The 18,753-nt window shown below is 40.5% G+C and overlaps 1 protein-coding gene across 5 annotated transcripts in view; it reads left to right on the top strand.

Annotated features, from left to right (window-relative positions):
• Nucleotides 1-18,753, top strand: part of ARHGEF4 (Rho guanine nucleotide exchange factor 4) — a 1,288,638-nt gene that overhangs the window by 126,503 nt on the left and 1,143,382 nt on the right. The window contains exons 2-4 of one of the 5 annotated variants that reach the window (XM_069213712.1): nucleotides 7,703-7,787; nucleotides 7,903-7,981; nucleotides 8,114-8,195. The exons of 3 other annotated variants lie outside the window; for them this stretch is intronic. In XM_069213712.1, the coding sequence (XP_069069813.1) occupies nucleotides 8,175-8,195 (21 nt within the window). In that variant the 5' untranslated portion in view covers nucleotides 7,703-7,787; nucleotides 7,903-7,981; nucleotides 8,114-8,174. The remainder of the gene's footprint in view (nucleotides 1-7,702; nucleotides 7,788-7,902; nucleotides 7,982-8,113; nucleotides 8,196-18,753) is intronic. One more of the 5 variants, XM_069213711.1, reaches the window with a different exon arrangement.

The following is an 18,753-nucleotide window of genomic DNA, read 5'->3' on the forward strand; positions in this document are numbered from 1 at the left end:
ATTTCTCCCAGGTCTAGTATAAACAAAGCAAGTAACTCAGATATTTCTGATTTTCACACCCACCTGTGTACAATACTCTTAAACAGTTCCACCTATATTCTGCCAGCATATTCCCCTAGTGGTTATTAATAGCAATGGACTGGTCCACAAATGTATCAAATTAGCCTGCACTCGTAGAGGCAAAAGCACCATCCAAAAGGATCCTACCTACGCAGAAAGATGCACATTCAATAGCTGCTTAATACAGAGCAGAAACCGAAAACAAGTGCACCATGCAACATTCAAAACATACCCACTGCTCACCCCTTTGGCTAGAACCAAATAGAAGCCACTTTACTACATAACTGTACTTGCCTTGCAGTGCAGCACCGTAAACTTTATGACGCAGGTGCCACAAGCCACTGCCTGTTTAGGAATCATAAATAAATGAGCCCAAATATAAATATGTGAAAAGAAGCCAGTGATCTGCAGTAGGCGCATAGGGTTCTAGAATGGCATTACCCAAGTCGGAGTTGCACCCTAAACACGAGTTTTACAAAGGAAAATGTACAAACACTTCATTAGAAACATAGATTTACAAAGAAGACACAAGATGATAATTTAGTTTGAAGAACTGTTGCATATTTGGGTGCGACGCAGAGAAGAATGTTCAATGATTAATTCATTACTGGCTACCAGTCCACAGCTCCTGCTTCATCTTAAGCATAATCAAGAAGCCTCGAAATGCAAAGAGTTGAGGAACCCGGGCCTGTGCTCTGGTTAGCAAAGAGTTCAGGATCCAAACCTGTACTGCTGCTAGCAATGTGTTCTCAGCAGCACCTGGACTTCTGCCAGCAAAGAGTTTAGGAACTCAACCTGCACTCCTGTAAGCAAAGAGTTCAATAACTCAATTTGCTCTCCCGATAGCAAAGCATCCAGGAATCCAACCTAAAATCCTTTTACAAAACAGTACAGGAATCCAAGATGGACTCCTGCTAGCAAAGAGTTCAGTAGCCCAACCTGGAAGCCTGCCAGCAAATAATTCGAAGCCCAACCTGGACTCCTTCTATAAAAGAGCAGGAACCCACATGGGCTCCATTTTGATGCCCAACCTGGACTCCTGTCAGCAAAGAATTCAGGATCTCGTGCATGGACTTGTTCTAGCAAGCAGTTCAGGAACTTGACCTGCACTTCTATTATCAAAGAGTTTGGGAATCCAAACTTGACACAACTCCTGTTAGCAAAGAGTTCAGGAATCAAAACTTGGCTGGACCCCTGTTATAAAATAATTCAGGAGCAAAACCTGAACTCGTAATAGCAATGAGGTCTGGAACTCAACGTGGACTTCTGCTAACAAAGAGTTCTGGAACCTAACCTGGACTCCTGCTATCAAATATTTCACAGCCTAGACTACTGCTAGCAAAGAGGTCAGGAACCCAACCTACTAGATATGTATTCCTTATATAACAATTATGTCCCACAATAATGCTAAAATCATAATATAGAGTACTCACCAGCTAACTGTAACTTATTCCTCTTAAATTCACATAAGACTTATCTGCTATGAGGGTTGTCCATCACCAGTACTGTACAACCAAGGAAAGAATCACAAAATGACCTGGCAGGAAAGCAGCAACATCAACATGGAACCATTTTCATTTGTCCCCCTGGTTGTTCTTGAACCTTAAGAAAATGAAGGGCACTGACCCAAGAAGTTGGAAAACATCATAGTGTAAGGAGTTATACATTGTTCAGATAAAATCCTACAGAAATGTTTATCATGCCATCCGAAAACATGATTGGGTCAAAATGATTGCCGAAGGGACTAATGCCCCAGGCATGCTATTCAAGCTTGTCAATACTATGGTAAATACTGATCAGTGACATAATATTGATTCCACAAATATCGAGAAGCACAAATATCGGAAATTTAATACAGAGGGCAAAAATATCCCCTCTGTATACTTAACTAAAAGAAACACTAATTCTGACAACATAAATATCATGATCAAAAACACAAATTTTTGCAAATATTGATAACTCAAATATCAGAAACACAAATATTGTCACTTCTAAATACACATAGAATATGTCATTAATATATAGGTCCATAATATTGTACATCTAAATATCATCTAAATCACTAATAAATATACCAATTAAACACCAAAATATCAATGTTAACATGAAATATTTAAATCTTACACTTATCGTTAACATCTATTATTAAAATAAAATATATTAAGTGAACAAAAATTGTATATTCAGTCCAAAAAAAATACGCTTGATTAACATAAAATAAATACAACAACATAAATTATAAACATTAACACACAAACAACAATATATTTTAAATGAAAAATAAAGAAATTAATATTTATTTAAGGCAACTAATAATAATCAAAATAAATTAAATATAAATTAGCGTTCACCAAACAAGGTATCAATTGCTAAACAAAAAATCAAACTGAACTAAACAAACTAATAAAATTAAACTATAAATAAGGTATACCAATAAAATCAGACAAACAATGTGATGCCGGTGGGGAGGCCACAGTGTGCTAAAAGCACTTGGGCCAAGACTGGCACGTCTTAGCCCGAAAGAGGCTGGGCCGGGCCCTTTCTGTTTCATCTGGAGTGTGGAACCCTCGGTGGACCATCTGTGCAGCTTGCCTACCACAGAAGAGGAACCTTAAGGTACTGAGCATATTTTTCTTTATAGAACACCCACCCGAGCTGTTTTATGATTTAGACTCTGTAGTTGGCCTGGCACAATACCTGTGCTTGCGAAAATGGGGAAAAGAAAACTTGCCAGCTCAGCAGTGACATGCCCTCAGGCATTACCTCGGTTAATGATTGAAAACTTTTTGGCCAGGGCAGTTGATGTGATGATCAATTAAATAAAACTGGATTCATCACTAACTTTGTCTCCTGCGCTACCTAGACCATCACAACCAATTAGACTCTCAAGTATGAGAGGTGAAACTTCTGTCCTCTCAACGTAGTGTGAGCCAGCAACCAAACGTAGGAAGCGGGCTCAAAAAAACCTAAAGTGAGCAAAGTAGGACAGAATCAGGAGGCTCTGGGCAGTCCACGGTATCTTCATGTTTGCCATCTTTTTCAAGTGAAGCCTTATGGGCAAACATTAGTGGGCCTCTTATCTGTTGCATGTAAACTTGCGCACAGTGTTCGAACGGGTCATGGTTGTGGAGACGGGTCTGACATATTAAAGGGGCCTCAGTCCTTCCACCATTGGGCCCCGTAAGAAGGGGGGGGCAGACCATTCTGTCACATCAAATGTTACACCAAATGCACAGCTACTATCTTCCCCGATACACAAGGGAGCAGGAGTTGGCGAGAGCTCACAAATGGAAAATATAACAAGAAGCCAATTGGCAAATAAAGCAAAGGCAACGACTTCTAAACCAACTAATGGGGGGAATCTGGTCGCAGCTTCCCTCAACAGCTCCAACAGTAAATTTTATGGCCTCAGAGTCCAGAGAATCATTGCTGTCAGTGATCCATCTTCCCACCGCAGCCTGCCCTTACTTGGTTGTTTTGGCAAACGTCCTCCCTACACTAGATGGTGTGGCTGAGCCAGCAGTAGCCCTGATAATTAAGGTGGTGCATTGGTTGTTATTGAATATGAAGGGATATTGTGACTTGCTCCAAGAGATTATTTTTAACAGCACGTGGGAGGTATTGGGCCACTCGAATGTACTTTCCCAGGAGATTTGATTATCATAAGTTTCAGAAATCCCAGGTTTGCAGGGAAAATCTTGGCGATGGCCAGAGCTGGAGTAAAAATCAAAATTCTACATTTGGGCTTCCTCAATAGACATTTAAATCTATCCATAAAGAGAAATCAGTTCGCCCAATCACGCTTCAATGAGGATAATAGTCCCCGTGCAGATCCACATGTGCTGGCTGGAAACAATTTCAGGCCCTCACCTCCTTGGACCAAAATGATTGACTTGTTGCACCGGAGTATGCACGCAATCCTGGCAGCCACAACAAAATGGTTTGCCAGTGCCTAAGAGTGGCCTGTTGAATAGTGTGACCATCCTTTGTAACTAAGACTCCCTAGTCAGTGGGTAACCAGTAGGAGATAACTCTGTTTTATTGATGAGTCATTATGGGGCCCTTTGGGGACCTGAGCCAACTAATGGGATTAGGGCCCCTCGAAGCACAGGAATACACAATGTCACCCCCCATTTATTACCAAAAATTAATGGTAGCCAAAGAGAATTGAACATGGCCACGTGAAACATTGCAGGTGCACGCTGTAAACTGGATAATCCAGATTGGCTTAATTTCATGTCCACCTTTGATGTGATCTGCGTGCAAGAGACCTGGATGACTAGTCCCTTTAACATTTACGGTTTTCGTGCCTTGTTCCCACTGGCCCTTTTCTCTACAGCAGGAAGAGCAAGTGGCGGGTTTGCCACCTTTATCTTTATAAAGATAGATAAAATTAAACTAGCCGGTAGATAGTCATCCCAGCAGTTTTTGGTATCAGAGATTTCCGGAGGAGATGACTGGGGCATCCTGTTGATACATTTTTACAACAATATTTTTAGCTATGAAGTACTAAAAGCCATTCAGGATTTTTATGAATTTATAGATAGCTATTTTCTCCACCTGAACAAGAAAGCAATTGGATGGGGGATTTTCAATTTCTAACTTTGTGCTCTGGGTAATAGCCAGGCGTGTGACATGCCAATGGGTGATGAAGGGTTGAACAGGGTGTATTTTAAACATAATTCTCTGCGTGACCCTCTGAATACACTTATTTTTAAATTAGATTTACAGATCGTAGAGGAAACTAGACACGATTATAGTGAAATAGCATGCACATTTACTGGAGGGACTATAGGAAGCATTATAGATTTTATAATTATTTCGACAGATGCTGTCCACATGACTTCAGACCACAAAACCATTGTCAATTGCCTGAGTTATCATAATCCTGTTTGCACTACCCTACATTTAAATACTATGATAAATCTCCCGGACATAGGACAAAAACAGGTTTTTAATCGTCACAAAGGCATCAGGGTTAAATGGGAGCAAATTCAACCAGCTCTTTTTTATGCATAAAATAGTACTGGAAAATATAGATTCTATAGAGCAGTGTCTGGTTGAGGATTCATCTGACCTATTTTGACCATTTATGTGGGGCAATTAGAGAAGGTTTGATGGCGCATAGATTAGTGCAGGATACTCCTTTACATCCCTGGTTCAATGTGGCATGCTCAGCAGCCCATAAATGCTTAAAGCTTGCTCTAAAATCAGTTCCATTGTGCCCTCTGGCTGTGCGTATAGCAATAAGAGAATATAAGGATATTGTGGAAGCAAGAAAAGGGTAGATTAGGGCAAAAGCCTGGGAAGCCTTCGCAACAGCAGCTGCCTTAAAGAGCAGCACAAAGTTCTGGAAGGTTATAAACCACTCCTTCTTTTCAGAGCCAAACTCCCCTAAGGTGGAAGCCTTTATTCCCGAAGTGGAGTGGATAACCCACTATACTGGTGTTTTTCAACCAAGTGGGACTGCGTCCAATTTAGCACATCTTCTTTAGATTTCTCACCTGTTTACTTATCCACGCCTATTGCGCTGGGTGAGGTAGTTAGGGCATTGAACCTTTCAGCATCTGTTAAAGCTCCAAGTCCAGACGGGGTGCTAGTAGATCTCTTTAAAACATATATACACCTGTGTGGACTGATCTTGACTAAAGTTTTAAGAAGTGCAGCAGAGGATAAGATCCCAGATTCCTGGTAAGCTGCCTTTTTAGTTCCCATTTTAAAAAAAGGAGATTAATCATCACCTGCCTGTTAAAGGCCAATCTCCTTGATAGCTGCTATGGTTAAAGTCTTGGGGAGGGCAATCCTGGCAAGTCTAGAAACTTGGCCAAGGAAAATAGGATTCTAACCGCAGTGCATTTCGGATTCTGACCAGGCATTGGCACTATTGAGCAAACCCTAAATTTACATCTTATTATCAGTAAGTCTGTATACGTAGAAAGGGGGGCATTTATATGGCGTTCATCGATTTATTTAGCACATTTGACTTTATTAATAGGGAAAAACTCTAGGCAATAATTGAGAAGATGGGGTTTGAGTCGAACCTCCTCACCCTGTTAAAACACCTGCACTCTAATTTAAAGGTTGCCATAAATTATGGCCCACAGGGAGAATTAACAACCCAAATAAAATCACTTGGTGAGACAGGGATGTATTTTAGCCCCATTTATGTTCCTGATTTACAATAATGGCATATCTGAACATCCCACAAATGCGGGGTTGGAAGTACCTAAGATGGGAGAAAATTCACTCCCCATACTGTTATATGCAGATGATTTGGTTTTAATTGCCCGAACATCAAATGGTTTCTAGGAATTATTGGATCTCTTCAATATGGAGGGGCTGGACCTAAAAATAAACCGGTCAATATCTTATGTTATGACTCGTGGGCATAAAACTACTAAAACCAAGATTCATAGGATGGGGGGACTATATTAAAAAGGGCAAACGTTTTTAACTATTTAGGCATAACTTTTAGTTTTAATTTAAGCTGGAAAGAACACATGTTAATGAAATCATAAAAAATGGTGAGGAATACAGAAGTGCTCCTCCACTTCGCAAGACTTTTAAATCATAAACCATTGTTAAACATGATAACATAGTTTAGGACAAAGTGTATCGTGGCTGCTGCCTATGGGGCTGGTATTTGGGGGTACCGAAATGTGGATGCATTGCAGTGCAGCACATCTAAAAAGGTTTTGGCCGTAGGCTGTTGGCCATTCCCTAAAACACCACTAATTTTATCAGCCATGAAGAGTTGGGCTTGCCCTTTGTGGTGCCAAGATAAGAATTCCCCACTCTTACTATGGGTGAAATGTTGGCTGAACCATAAAGCAAAACTGGTGAGAGAGTGTATCTCAGATTATCTATCACTTCAAAATATGAATATAATTCCATGGCCGGCATACATAAAAGCACTGTTTGGCAAACTAGGGTTCCCGGGAATGTTTTCACACCCACTATCTATGAAAAGTGATGCTAAAGTCACTGGATATCTTGTCACACTGAGTTCTGTATGAATGAAACATTAAGCAATGTATCGAGAATAAAGACTGTGGAGTTGTATATACCCTTGGTTACGGCAAATCACGCCGAACCATACTTGTCTTGGTTTGTGAACCCAAGCCAATGTTTTTATTTAATTGTTTTTAGATTGAACCTCATACAGTTTAAAGTTGCCTTTCCTATCCAAGACACATGGAAACATGTTCTACCCTCATGACATTGCAACCAAATAGCAAAGCAAAGCATGTAACACTTTCTCTTGTTTTGCCCTTTACTTTCAATCACCAGAGGTGCCTTCTTAGTGCTCTTCTGTGCAAGGCTGGTGTTCACTAAATGTGTCCGCTATGGAGTTTTCCCAAAGTCTTTTGTCTATAGACTTATGTTGTGCAATTCTGAATTTCATTAAGAGCGCACTCAATATATAAAAACGGTACGAACAGGTGACCATTTGAATTGGCTGCAAGTCATGCCATATTTTCAGATGGTTTAGAAATGGTTTTATTTCTTTTGCATATCTATGTTTTATGCTTTTATGGCAGTATGTGCCGAGTAAAGATGAAATGATGATGACACAAACAATGAAAGAAACAACATAAAAAGCACACTAATTAAAGCAAACATACACTCCAAAAATCAACAGATGCTGCAAGAGGAGGAAACTCTGCTGGATTCTAACCAGAAACACCTATAAAAGAAAATATATATCTTGACTAATAAATGTCCAAGTAAGTAACAATTATAGTTAAATCATAAAGTAAATGTTACTATATTTTTTAAAAATATGAATACACATTTAAATATTGACACATTCTGTACTGTACCTTTTTTCATTTTTCATAGACTACCTAAAAGAAACAAACAAAATATTTGAGATCTAAACAGTGCCAGAAAACATCGCCAAACACAGATCATACAAGACGTAAGTTTACAAAATTAATAAATTATAAAATTATCCAAACAGCTACTTAAATAAGCCAAACTCCCTAAACAACCACAAGCTAGCAGCAAGTATACCACAATAATTAACTGTTATTTTCTTTTCTTGCAACAGAAAATCAACACCTGCTCCATGTTAAAGAAAACATAAAAGAAAGGCTACAAAACCGTACATAATGTCACCACAACATATACAAGTAAGTAACAAAATAAATGTAACTGCATTTTTAAATGATTAAATAACTAACATGCAAAACTCAAACTATATTATATTTTTGTATTATTAAACTACTTACAGATAACGTGACAGAAGGTGCCAAATGTATTACCTCTCATTAAGGGAAGCAATTATTAAGTCAAATGGGCTACATCTACAGCCAAGAAAGCGCATCAACAGAAACAGTAAACTGGAAATCTACTAACTATTACTCTAAAGCATGTTATAGGAGGGCAACTATAAAAGAAAATGTGGTAATTATTGTTAGAGAGCATAACCACCCCCAAATGTAACTGAAATTGAAGTTAGAAAAGGAATACAGGCAAGCACTAGTTCTCAAGAACCCACAAGCAAAATACTTAAAGATATTCTACCCAAAGTCCCTGAACACATAACATGCCAACTACTGTCTATCCCTACCTTAAAACGTCCAATTGCATGCACTAAAAGAGACACCAGTGACACCCTACCTTTTCCTAGAAGATACCAATATATAGAAATATGAAACCATTTGACAATAACACACAAACCCTTCCTTTTACTTGATAATCAAAATAACGAAAAAGAATCCTAATCTTTTGAACTGCAAGCAATTTAATTAAACCTACCCAATGTCGAACATGAATAATGGATGGAACATTTAAAATGTGTCCCAAACCATTCATCCAAATATATCCCATTCATGATGAGTACCAAAATGCCAATATCTCTTTGCTCCCAAATAAACAAAGCAGTACGTATTTAGAACTCCTACATTTTATAAAATAATCAAAGAAATAACTACTGCCCCGAAAAATAATCAAAGACTTTGAGTGAGCTACTATCAACCAATATTAAAAATATACCCCCACACAGCCATACATGGCTGTTACTACCACTTTAACCAGAGTTCATGGCGACACCTACAAAAATCTTCACTAAGTATAGATTATTCCACCAACAGACAATTTAGCTTCAAAATAAAGAAACTAATAGCACTAGCTTACGTCCCTGTCACAGAAGTAGCAAACCACTATAACTTACTGATAGAAAGCCTTTTCTACCAACACAAAGAAGACTAACTAATGGCCTAATTACGAGTATGGCGGTCCTTAGAATGCCATACTCGCCTTGGCGGTCCAACTGCCGCAGTCTTGGCGGTCCAACCACCAGATTACATACTTGCCAGTCGGACCTCCAGGAGTCCTCTGCCACTGCCAGGATTATGGATCCCGACGAGTTGACAGCACTGCACGTCGTGGTAAAGTATGGTGGTGTCGACATCGGCACCGCCAGGCTGATCACGACTTGCCTTTCTGCCACCCTTTTCATGGCAAGGTCACCCCTTTGAGAAGGCTGGCAGAAAGGCAGGAACGTGGCCACAGGATGGCCCCTGCACTGCCCATGACAATGTTGTAGGCAATGCAGGGGCCCCTTTGTCAGCACACCCAGAATGCACACTGTCTGCCATGGCAGACAATGCGCATTCTGGATGTGCATTCGGGTGTGCTGCCGGCACAACAGTGTGGCAGCATTCGCCTCAGCTCTCAGGGAGAGCTGAGGCCAATGCTACACCACTGTCGGTGCCGGCCAGCACAGTGGGGAACTTATAATGTGGCGGTAGGGAGACCACAGGCTTGGCGGCCGCCACCTCACCGCTGTATTGGCAGTCCAATGGTCGGACCACCAAAGTCCTAATTAGGCCCGAAGTTCCCTAGTGGACTACTTTGAAGACACATGGGTTGGGTGGCTACATCAGTCAAGACACAGATGCAACTCTAAATTCCAAATACCATGGTGGGATGTTTATGACGGCACATGAAGCCAAACAAACAATGCAGTGGAAGGATGGTATAATGCCTTCCAATCCACACTAGGCAGAATGCAACCTATATTATACAAATGTATTGAAGCTATGCAAAAGGAAGCAAAGCTACCAAGAACTAAGAATAGAACAATCTGTTACTCAAATTGGCCCTAAACCAGATAATTTTTTTTTACAAAATGCTACAATGTAAAGTCTGGATATTTATAAACAACAAAGGATGAGACTCCTTAGAAGAAATTGCCAAATCCATCCTTTGAAACAAACATAAACCAACCAAGAACATCACAAACTACAATATGATTTAAACAAAAAACTCACATTGTTAAAACATATATATGAATATTTTATTAGATCAGTGAAATAATTATATACATGAAAAATAAACACTGATATCATAAGAAAATGTACATATTAATAATGATATAAAAATGACTAACCATCTAACCAACTGAAACACAGAATCAATCTGTCACCTTAAATACAATACATAATCCAATTAACTCTATATAATAATGAATTAAGCACAGCATAAACAATATTTAACATATCACACCCATGATAAAATATAAATATAAAACTTACCATTTTATACTTGTAAATTTGACTCCAGCTCCACTGAAAAAATAGCCCTAATCCAATAAAAAATAGTAGATAACGATTCCAAAAAGCCAAAATAAAAACATGCAAAAATAGAGGCAATCCATTTGAAATCCCTCAATTTAATCCAAAGTGTGTAGGGTCCATACAAACCTCCAAAATATTTTTTTTTAAAGCACCACTCCGGAAAGTCCAAAAAAGGAAATCTAAGTAAAAATAATTGGTTTACAATGAACCAAAATAGATCTCCTTAAAAAGAAATCAAAAACTCTAACTTCCCAACAAATTTGTTGAAAACATTAACGACCCACCTGTGCAATGCATTATATTACTAAATACACACATAAATAACACTTAGTAAATGAAACATAAGTAACATTACATATTATAACATAACATAATCAGAAAACAGTAATACATTGTAAAAGAAAAAGCCTTAGAACACAATAGTAAAAAACACCATAAAATATGCTTTTTAATAAACTTCTAATTACCAAATTAAACTATCCCCAACTTTTAAAGACCCATATTATACCCCCTCGACCCGAAAACCCTAAAATAAACCTTAAAAAGGGACTTACCTGTTCAGATGATCAGCATCCCCTAACCGTGAATCGGTTCCTGGAAAAAAAGACGCAAAACAACAGCAAAAGACTGCAAAATAAAAGGTAGCCTGAACAAATGGCCACCAAATTAAACTAAAGAAAGGACTATCACCACATGGAGAGCAATAGGAAATAAATGGGAACATTTTAAAGATGTTAAAGAAATGTTAAAAATTTATTAAAAATGTTAAACATATAGAAAAAATGTTTAACAAATGTAACACATTTGTAAAGCATAAGTTAAATATTTGTCTAAAATAGCTATACATATTTAATATATACCATTTCAAATGTGTTAAATAATATTCTAAAAATGTATTAAAATAGTCTGCAAAATGTAAACATTATAATCAGTGTAAATGTACATGTAAAAGTATGCATTATTCATTTTTTTAAATGTTTTTGTTAGTAAAAAATTATTTATGTTCTTTAACAAACTTTATGTTTACAATTTATTATAAAACTATATTGAACTAAATGTTAAACTATACAACAAATATAAATTCTAATAAAAGAAAAAGTTAAAAATATGTGTGACACCTTGTTACTGTATTAAACGTTGTGATAACTTTAAACACTAAGGCCCTCATCACAACTTCGGCGGTCTGTTGGAAAGACTGCCGTCGTCACGAGCGCCCAAATACTGCCAGTGTTGGCTGTCTGAAGACTGCTGTATTAGGACTCACCCAGAAATTACCGCCCTTTTATGGGTGGAAATCTGACACCATCGGCCTGACCGGCGTCAGGTAAGAGGCGGTTCCACTGCCAGCACCGCAACGGCAAAAGGACTCCACCTTTCTATTATGAGATGTGATATGGCATGGTGGTTCCTGCACGGTGCAGTGGCGTTGGCAGTGGAAACACCGAAACCCATCCCCTCCCGAACGACCACCTCGCCCAGACAGATAGGTGTACCGTCCAAAAGGAGGTGGGTGTTGTATGCATGTGTGTGCGTGTATGTGTATGTGTAGCGGTATGGGTGTGCGTGGCTGCGTTTGTGTATGTATGTCTGCGTGGAGGATGTGTGTGTCTGAATGGAAGCGGAAAGGAGGGTGTGTGTCGGGGTGCGAGTGAGTAGGTGTGTGTATTGGGATGCATGTGAGTAGGGATGTTTGTATGGGTGCGTGTGAGCGAGTGGGGGTGTACGTCAGGAAGTGTGTTGATGAGTGGGGGTGCGTGTATGAAGGTGTATGGATGAGTGGGGGTGTATGTCAAGTCAGGGACTGTGCTGATGAGAGGGGGTGCATGTATGAAGGTGTGCAGGTGAGTGGGGGTGCGTGTGCCGGTGACAGGAATGGAGATTCCTATTGCCGGGTGCGTTACCGCCAGGGTTTTCATAACTGTGTGACTGCCACGAAAAGCCTGGCAGTGTCCCGACTTGTAATACCGCCAGCGGTCTTAGGTTTGCCGGCCCAGTGGCGGTAAGACTGCCACCGCGAGTTTGGCGGTCTGAAGAACACCACACTGGTAATGAGGGCTTAAGTTACTGCCATTCACAAATCCTACAATAACCTAAACAAACTTGAGGAAGATGTTGGATGTTGGACACTAAAGGGGTAAGATTTACTAGTCCCACTCCAATGTAAACAAACCTGGGGATGGTGTTGGGCACAAAAGGGGTGACAGTTACTATTCCCACTCTAATCTAACAAAACATTAGGAAGTTGTTGGATATTAAAGGGGTGACATTTACTATTGCACTCCAATCTAGACCAACTTGAGGAAGGTGTTGGACACTAAAGGGGTAACATTTACTATTCCCACTCCCATTTCACTAAACATTGGGAAACTGTTGGACACTAAAGGGGTGTCATTAACCATTCCCACTCCAATCTAACAAATCTTTTGGAAAGTTTTGAACACTTAAGGGGTGACATTTACTATTTCCCCAATCTAACAAAACTTTGGGAAAGTGTTGGACACTAAAGGAGTGAAATTTACTATTCCCACTCCAATATAAACTAACTTGGGGAATGTGTTGGACACTAAAGAGGTCAGATGTACTAGTCCCACTCTGTGAGCATGGGCAGTGCAAGGACCCCTCTGTGGCCCCCACCACACTCTTACCACCAGCTTTTCCATGGCGTGGTGACCGGCATAGAAACGCTGGCGGTGAGATGAGTTGTAATTAGCCTGGCAGCGTTGAGTTCAGCACTGCCGTGGCCGAGTACAACACAGACTGCTGTCACCCAGTCGGAAACAATTTTCCTGGCAGGAACGGCAGGGATGTAATGTGGCGGTCAGACCCCCTCAGTTGCGGTGGTCCGACCGTTACTGCAAGGCTGGCGGTCCTTGGACATCCAGGCTCATAATGAGGCCCATAGACCTGTGCTTGAATACATTTGGAGTTTGAAGTGGAATGGCAATCAAAGGGTGAGCATTCACAGCTTTACATTATTTTTTGAAGACACAGTCACGTATGAGCCCCTTGAAGACTAAGTTTGATTAAAGCTTTGTTGCAGAAAAAGCAGGTGCATTACATGGAGCTAAAACAGACGTCCTCTTTGGTTATAAGTTAAGACCTTATTATTTTTAATCCATTTATCTTTAATTTCATACAACCCCCTTCAGAAAAAGTAAAGCAATCTTGGCAGAGTTTTTGATATTAAAAAGCATTTGTATTAGGCTAAAATGTACATAAATACAAAAAATAACATATAACAATTTGGATCACTGAAACAATGACACAATAAAAAAACACACTAGACAATTACTCCTCAGTGAATTATTCCCCCCTCAATCCTCACGAACTCTGTGAAACTAATATTTCTTACTTTTATTGAAAACACCCCAAAAACAGCAGCAACACAGATTCTTCAAAAGCCTGGGGGCCCACCTGCTGCCATCTCCCAAATCAATTGTTGTGTCAAAGTGCCACACAAACCCCAAAATTATTTTTTGAATTCATCTTAGACATCACAACATCATATTTTGACAAGCTAACTATGTTCATCAATCAGTAGTCTGTAGTCGGTTTATTTCTGGTTTCATAAAGATTAAGCACATGTTTCTTAGCTACTATTAAAGTCTTAGGCAGGTAGAATTACCATTCCATATACAGCAACAAAACTTCCAAAACTTCGAACTTTGCCAAATACATCTCAGTCACCAAATAAAATAATCCAAAAATGTCACCCAAAATAGAACACATAACTTAAGCAGATCTTCTGGATTTTACAAGGCCAACATGCTGCACTGTCCAAGATTCCCAATTTACACTTCTTCAATGGGGTTCAGCATACCTGAATTAGACCTCAGCTGCTTAATGTGAAGGAAAAGGGCCACCTTATTCCTGAATCACCTGCTATGAGCCAAAGTCCAGTCTTTTTTTAAATATATTTTTTAATGGTTTACACTGCACAGCAAACAACATAAAAAAATCTATGAACATACCCCCCACGGTACATTGTCTTAATCTGCCTAAGTATATTGGATTCTGTTGAGTTTGACGCCTTTTGTGTTTCCAAACAAGCTTCCAGTGTCCATTGAGTCCAGCCCATTGTCTCCTCTATGGGCTTCCTTTCTACACCATTTCAGCATGCCAACCACCCCATATTTTTTCATATTTCCATTCACAGCCTCTACTTCGATATATTTCTCTTTTCAGTATTCAACATTGGTCCATACCCTCCAACAATTCTTGATGCCTAGGAAGTGTTTCCGATCCCCATTTCCTGGCAATAGCTTGTTTGGCGACCATGTAGCCAAGGTTTAGCAGTAGTTTGTGGTATCTTGTGTGGTCTGTTTGTCCCCAGATTACCAAGTAAGACCATACCTGGTTGTAGCTGCATAGGCACCCCAGTGGTGCATATGTTTTTCAATCTGACATGTCCATTCACACTTAGGTCAAAGCCAGAATCCTTTTCTCCTTTTTTCACTCATCCCTGCTATCTTTTCAAAATAAATACAGAACAGTTCTATCCGCTGTAAAGGCCCTCATGAACTATGCCAACTTTCGCAATACTGGCATTCCCAGCATCCTAAAGCATAAATTACAGATGACCTAAAAAACAGCTCTCTAGATAGTCTATTCTCAGAACAAAAAAACATCACGGCCCACGATATGAAACAGTTGCCCACTACTGTATATAAGTATCAGTCATCCCAACTGAGCAGTATTTTGTGCTGCTGAGATGGGTGCTTAAAACAACCAAGCAGACCTTTTTACCACTTACTTGGCCTCTTTCACCCAGTGGTCTACCACACCTTCAAGTGTATGGACACAGAAGTAGGATGACATCTAACAGGATCCCTTCACATTTTGGGCATCAGCAAATGACACATGTGGCTCAGAATAAGATTAACTGTCATTTTAATACCAATCAGGATCACACCAATGCTGGTGGAAGGAAATAGACCTCATTGGCATGGGACTTGCCCCAATACAAATGTGGCCTAACTGGATAGAGGGTAACCAATAGAATACTGAGCTCAGGGATTTTTACTCCCAATGGGCACTCCGCCCTGCAATGCCAGCCTTTGTTAAGTGAATATTAGCTGTCAACTGACAGTAAGTGTGATTACCACCTATTGGTATGATACAGCAATTTCCACAATTAAACCCTATGTCAGTAACGGCAGGAGATCCCTTCAATGGCTCCATCTAACAGACAGGGACATCTTTAAAGTGGCTTGTTTGGTCTTCATATTCTTCTATAGCACTGATTAAAATACCTGGCATTACAGGTAATATGTGTACCTCTTCATAGACCATGCACAGATCCAAGAGCCAGCTCACCTAAGCGCATGACCCATTTCCTCGAGGAGAACAATATTCTAGACCCATTACAATCCGGATTCCGCAGCAACCACAGCACCGAAACTGCCCTCATCGCCGCCACCAACGACATCAGAACCATACTGGACAACGGCGAAACCGCTGCCCTCATCCTCCTGGACCTCTCAGCTGCATTCGACACCGTCTGCCACCACACCCTACGCACATGCCTCAGCGATGCAGGAGTCTGAGACAGAGCCCTGGACTGGATCACCTCCTTTCTCACCTGCAGAACTCAGGGAGTCCGCCTCCCTCCATTCCACTCTCAAGCCACCAAAATCATCTGTGGCATACCCCAGGGTTCGTCCCTCAGCCTGACCCTCTTCAATGTCTACATGGGTCTGCTCGCTAACATTGTCCGATCCCACAACCTCAGCATCATCTCATACGCAGAGGACACCCAGCTGATCCTCTCCCTCACCAAGGACACCGCCAAGACCAACCTCCACGAAGGAATGAAGGCCTTTGCCAAATGAATGAAGAATGGCTGCCTTCAACTGAATTCCTACAAGACTGAGGTTCTCATCTTTGGCTCCACCCCCTCCGCATGGAATGGCTCCTGGTGGTGTGCCACACTGGAAACCACACCGGACACCCACCGACCACGCAGGCAACCTGGGATTCATCCTGGACTCTTCACTATCTATGACCCAGCAAGTCAACGCCATCTCCTCCTCCTGCTTCAACACCCTCCGCATGCTTCGGAAGATCTACAAATGGATCGCCACTGAAACCAGAAGAACAGTCACCCAAGCCCTTGTAAGCAGCAAACTGGATTACGGCAATGCCCTTCACACGGGAACCATGGCCAAACTCCAGAAAAGACTGCAGCGCATCCAGAACGCCTCTGCATGCCTTTTCCTGGACATCCCCCACCATTGCCACGTCGTAGCCCACCTGAGAGACCTGCATTGGCTCCCCGTGAACAAGAGAATCGCCTTCAAACTCCTCACCCACGCTCACAAGGCACTGCACTACACCAGACCAGAATACCTCAACAGACGGCTCTCCTTCTACACCCTGACCCGACAGCTTCGCTCGGCCGACCCTGCCCTCGCCACCATCCCACGCATCCACAGAACAACCACGGGGGCAGATCATTCTTGCACCTCGCTGCTAAGACGTGGAACACTCTTCCCACCCACCTGCGTCAGACCAAGGGCCTCCTTACCTTCAGGAGACATCTCAAGACTTGGCTGTTTGAGCAGGAGCAGCCCCCTCTCTCAGCACCTTGAGACCCTCACGGGTGAGTAGTGCGCTTTACAAAGTCCCTGATTGATTGATTCCTTTCAATTATCTTATAAAAGCAAGTTGCACTTTAAATTCCTGGCAGCCCTTGTTTAGAAAAAGTTCCCAATTTCCTGCTAGATGTATGGGTAGCTTGAGATAGATTTACAAGAAAAGGGGAGAGGAGTCAAAGCAGACAAATGAGAAGAAGGGCGATGTGGGCAGAGTGAAGTAGTTTGAAGAAGCAATGAAGATGGACACCTGAGGAGGAAGTGAGTAAGGTGGAAGTCCTGAGAGAAAAAAACTAAGTAGTTATAAAGACAGCAAATGACAGCCACAGATGTGAATATTTTGTTTGCCATACCATTGATGAGTGACCTAATCTTGTGAAGGCTGTAAAGTTCGAACTTACAGGTGTGTACAACAGAATAGATGTGAGAAGAGAAAATGGGTCAAAATAACTCCTTATTATCAGAAGGAGAAAAGTTCCTTTGAGTGAAAACTGAAGACTGTGGAATCATTAGATATGGAAGTAGGAAAGACAATCATTTTTCTTGTGTTTTTACTGCGGAGAATATAGTGGGAATTTATCTAAAGGCCGAGAGCACTTAGATTACAGGAGCACATATTTTGGACATGTGGCGAGAAGGAAGAGAAGGCTAGAGAAATATCTAAATCATCAGCATAGACATCTTGTGAAAGGCTGGGAAGGCATGATGTATGGTCAAAGAGTAATACAGGAGCCAGGTTGGCTCTCTAAAGAATACAGTAGCGCCAAGGAAAGAGCCCAGTACAGTTTAGTTCAAGATACCAAAATATGAATGCTCAAGGAGATAATGTAAAATGCACCCTAGTGTGGTGGCAGACTTTACAACTGAAGAAAATACCTTGGATTGAATATGGTGGTCAACACATGAAAGGCAGTAATAGTTCAAAATGACCAACTATTGAAGAAAATGTGAATTGTCAGGAATTATGAAGTATCAATGACAGAGGGAAGGGTTGTATTAGTATAATGCATTAGCAATAAGGGATTCCTGAGGTTAAGTTGCTCTTAATAATTTTCTGAAATGTTTCCAATTAAGTTAATAATAGTTTTTACTACCTAGGAGAACTAGCATGGTACCTAATGAAAGGGCTCAACCCGCCAATCACATGAGAATCACAATTTATTTATAGAGATGAATATGGAGAGAATGCATGCAAAATGATGAAACAATACTAACAAGAGTTCATGAAAATACATCCAAATAAACAAGGACCCAAAGAATCATAAATTAAACAACGTTTTTTTAAAAGAGTGTCCAAAGACTCATGGATGTTTTTATCTGTGGGTACAATAAACGTAGTCAGAATATCATCAGTGTAAAACAACAAATATCCCTTCAATATGCCATAAATTGTTAGTGAATTAATAGAAAAACATCCTGGATTTGATTCTGGTACCCATAAACGGTTATTTAATAATTTATTTAATCAAATATTTTACAATCGTGATAATCACACATCAAAGTCTTGGTGCTGA

Source organism: Pleurodeles waltl, chromosome 11, assembly GCF_031143425.1.
Source record: "Pleurodeles waltl isolate 20211129_DDA chromosome 11, aPleWal1.hap1.20221129, whole genome shotgun sequence".
NCBI lineage: Eukaryota > Metazoa > Chordata > Amphibia > Caudata > Salamandridae > Pleurodeles > Pleurodeles waltl.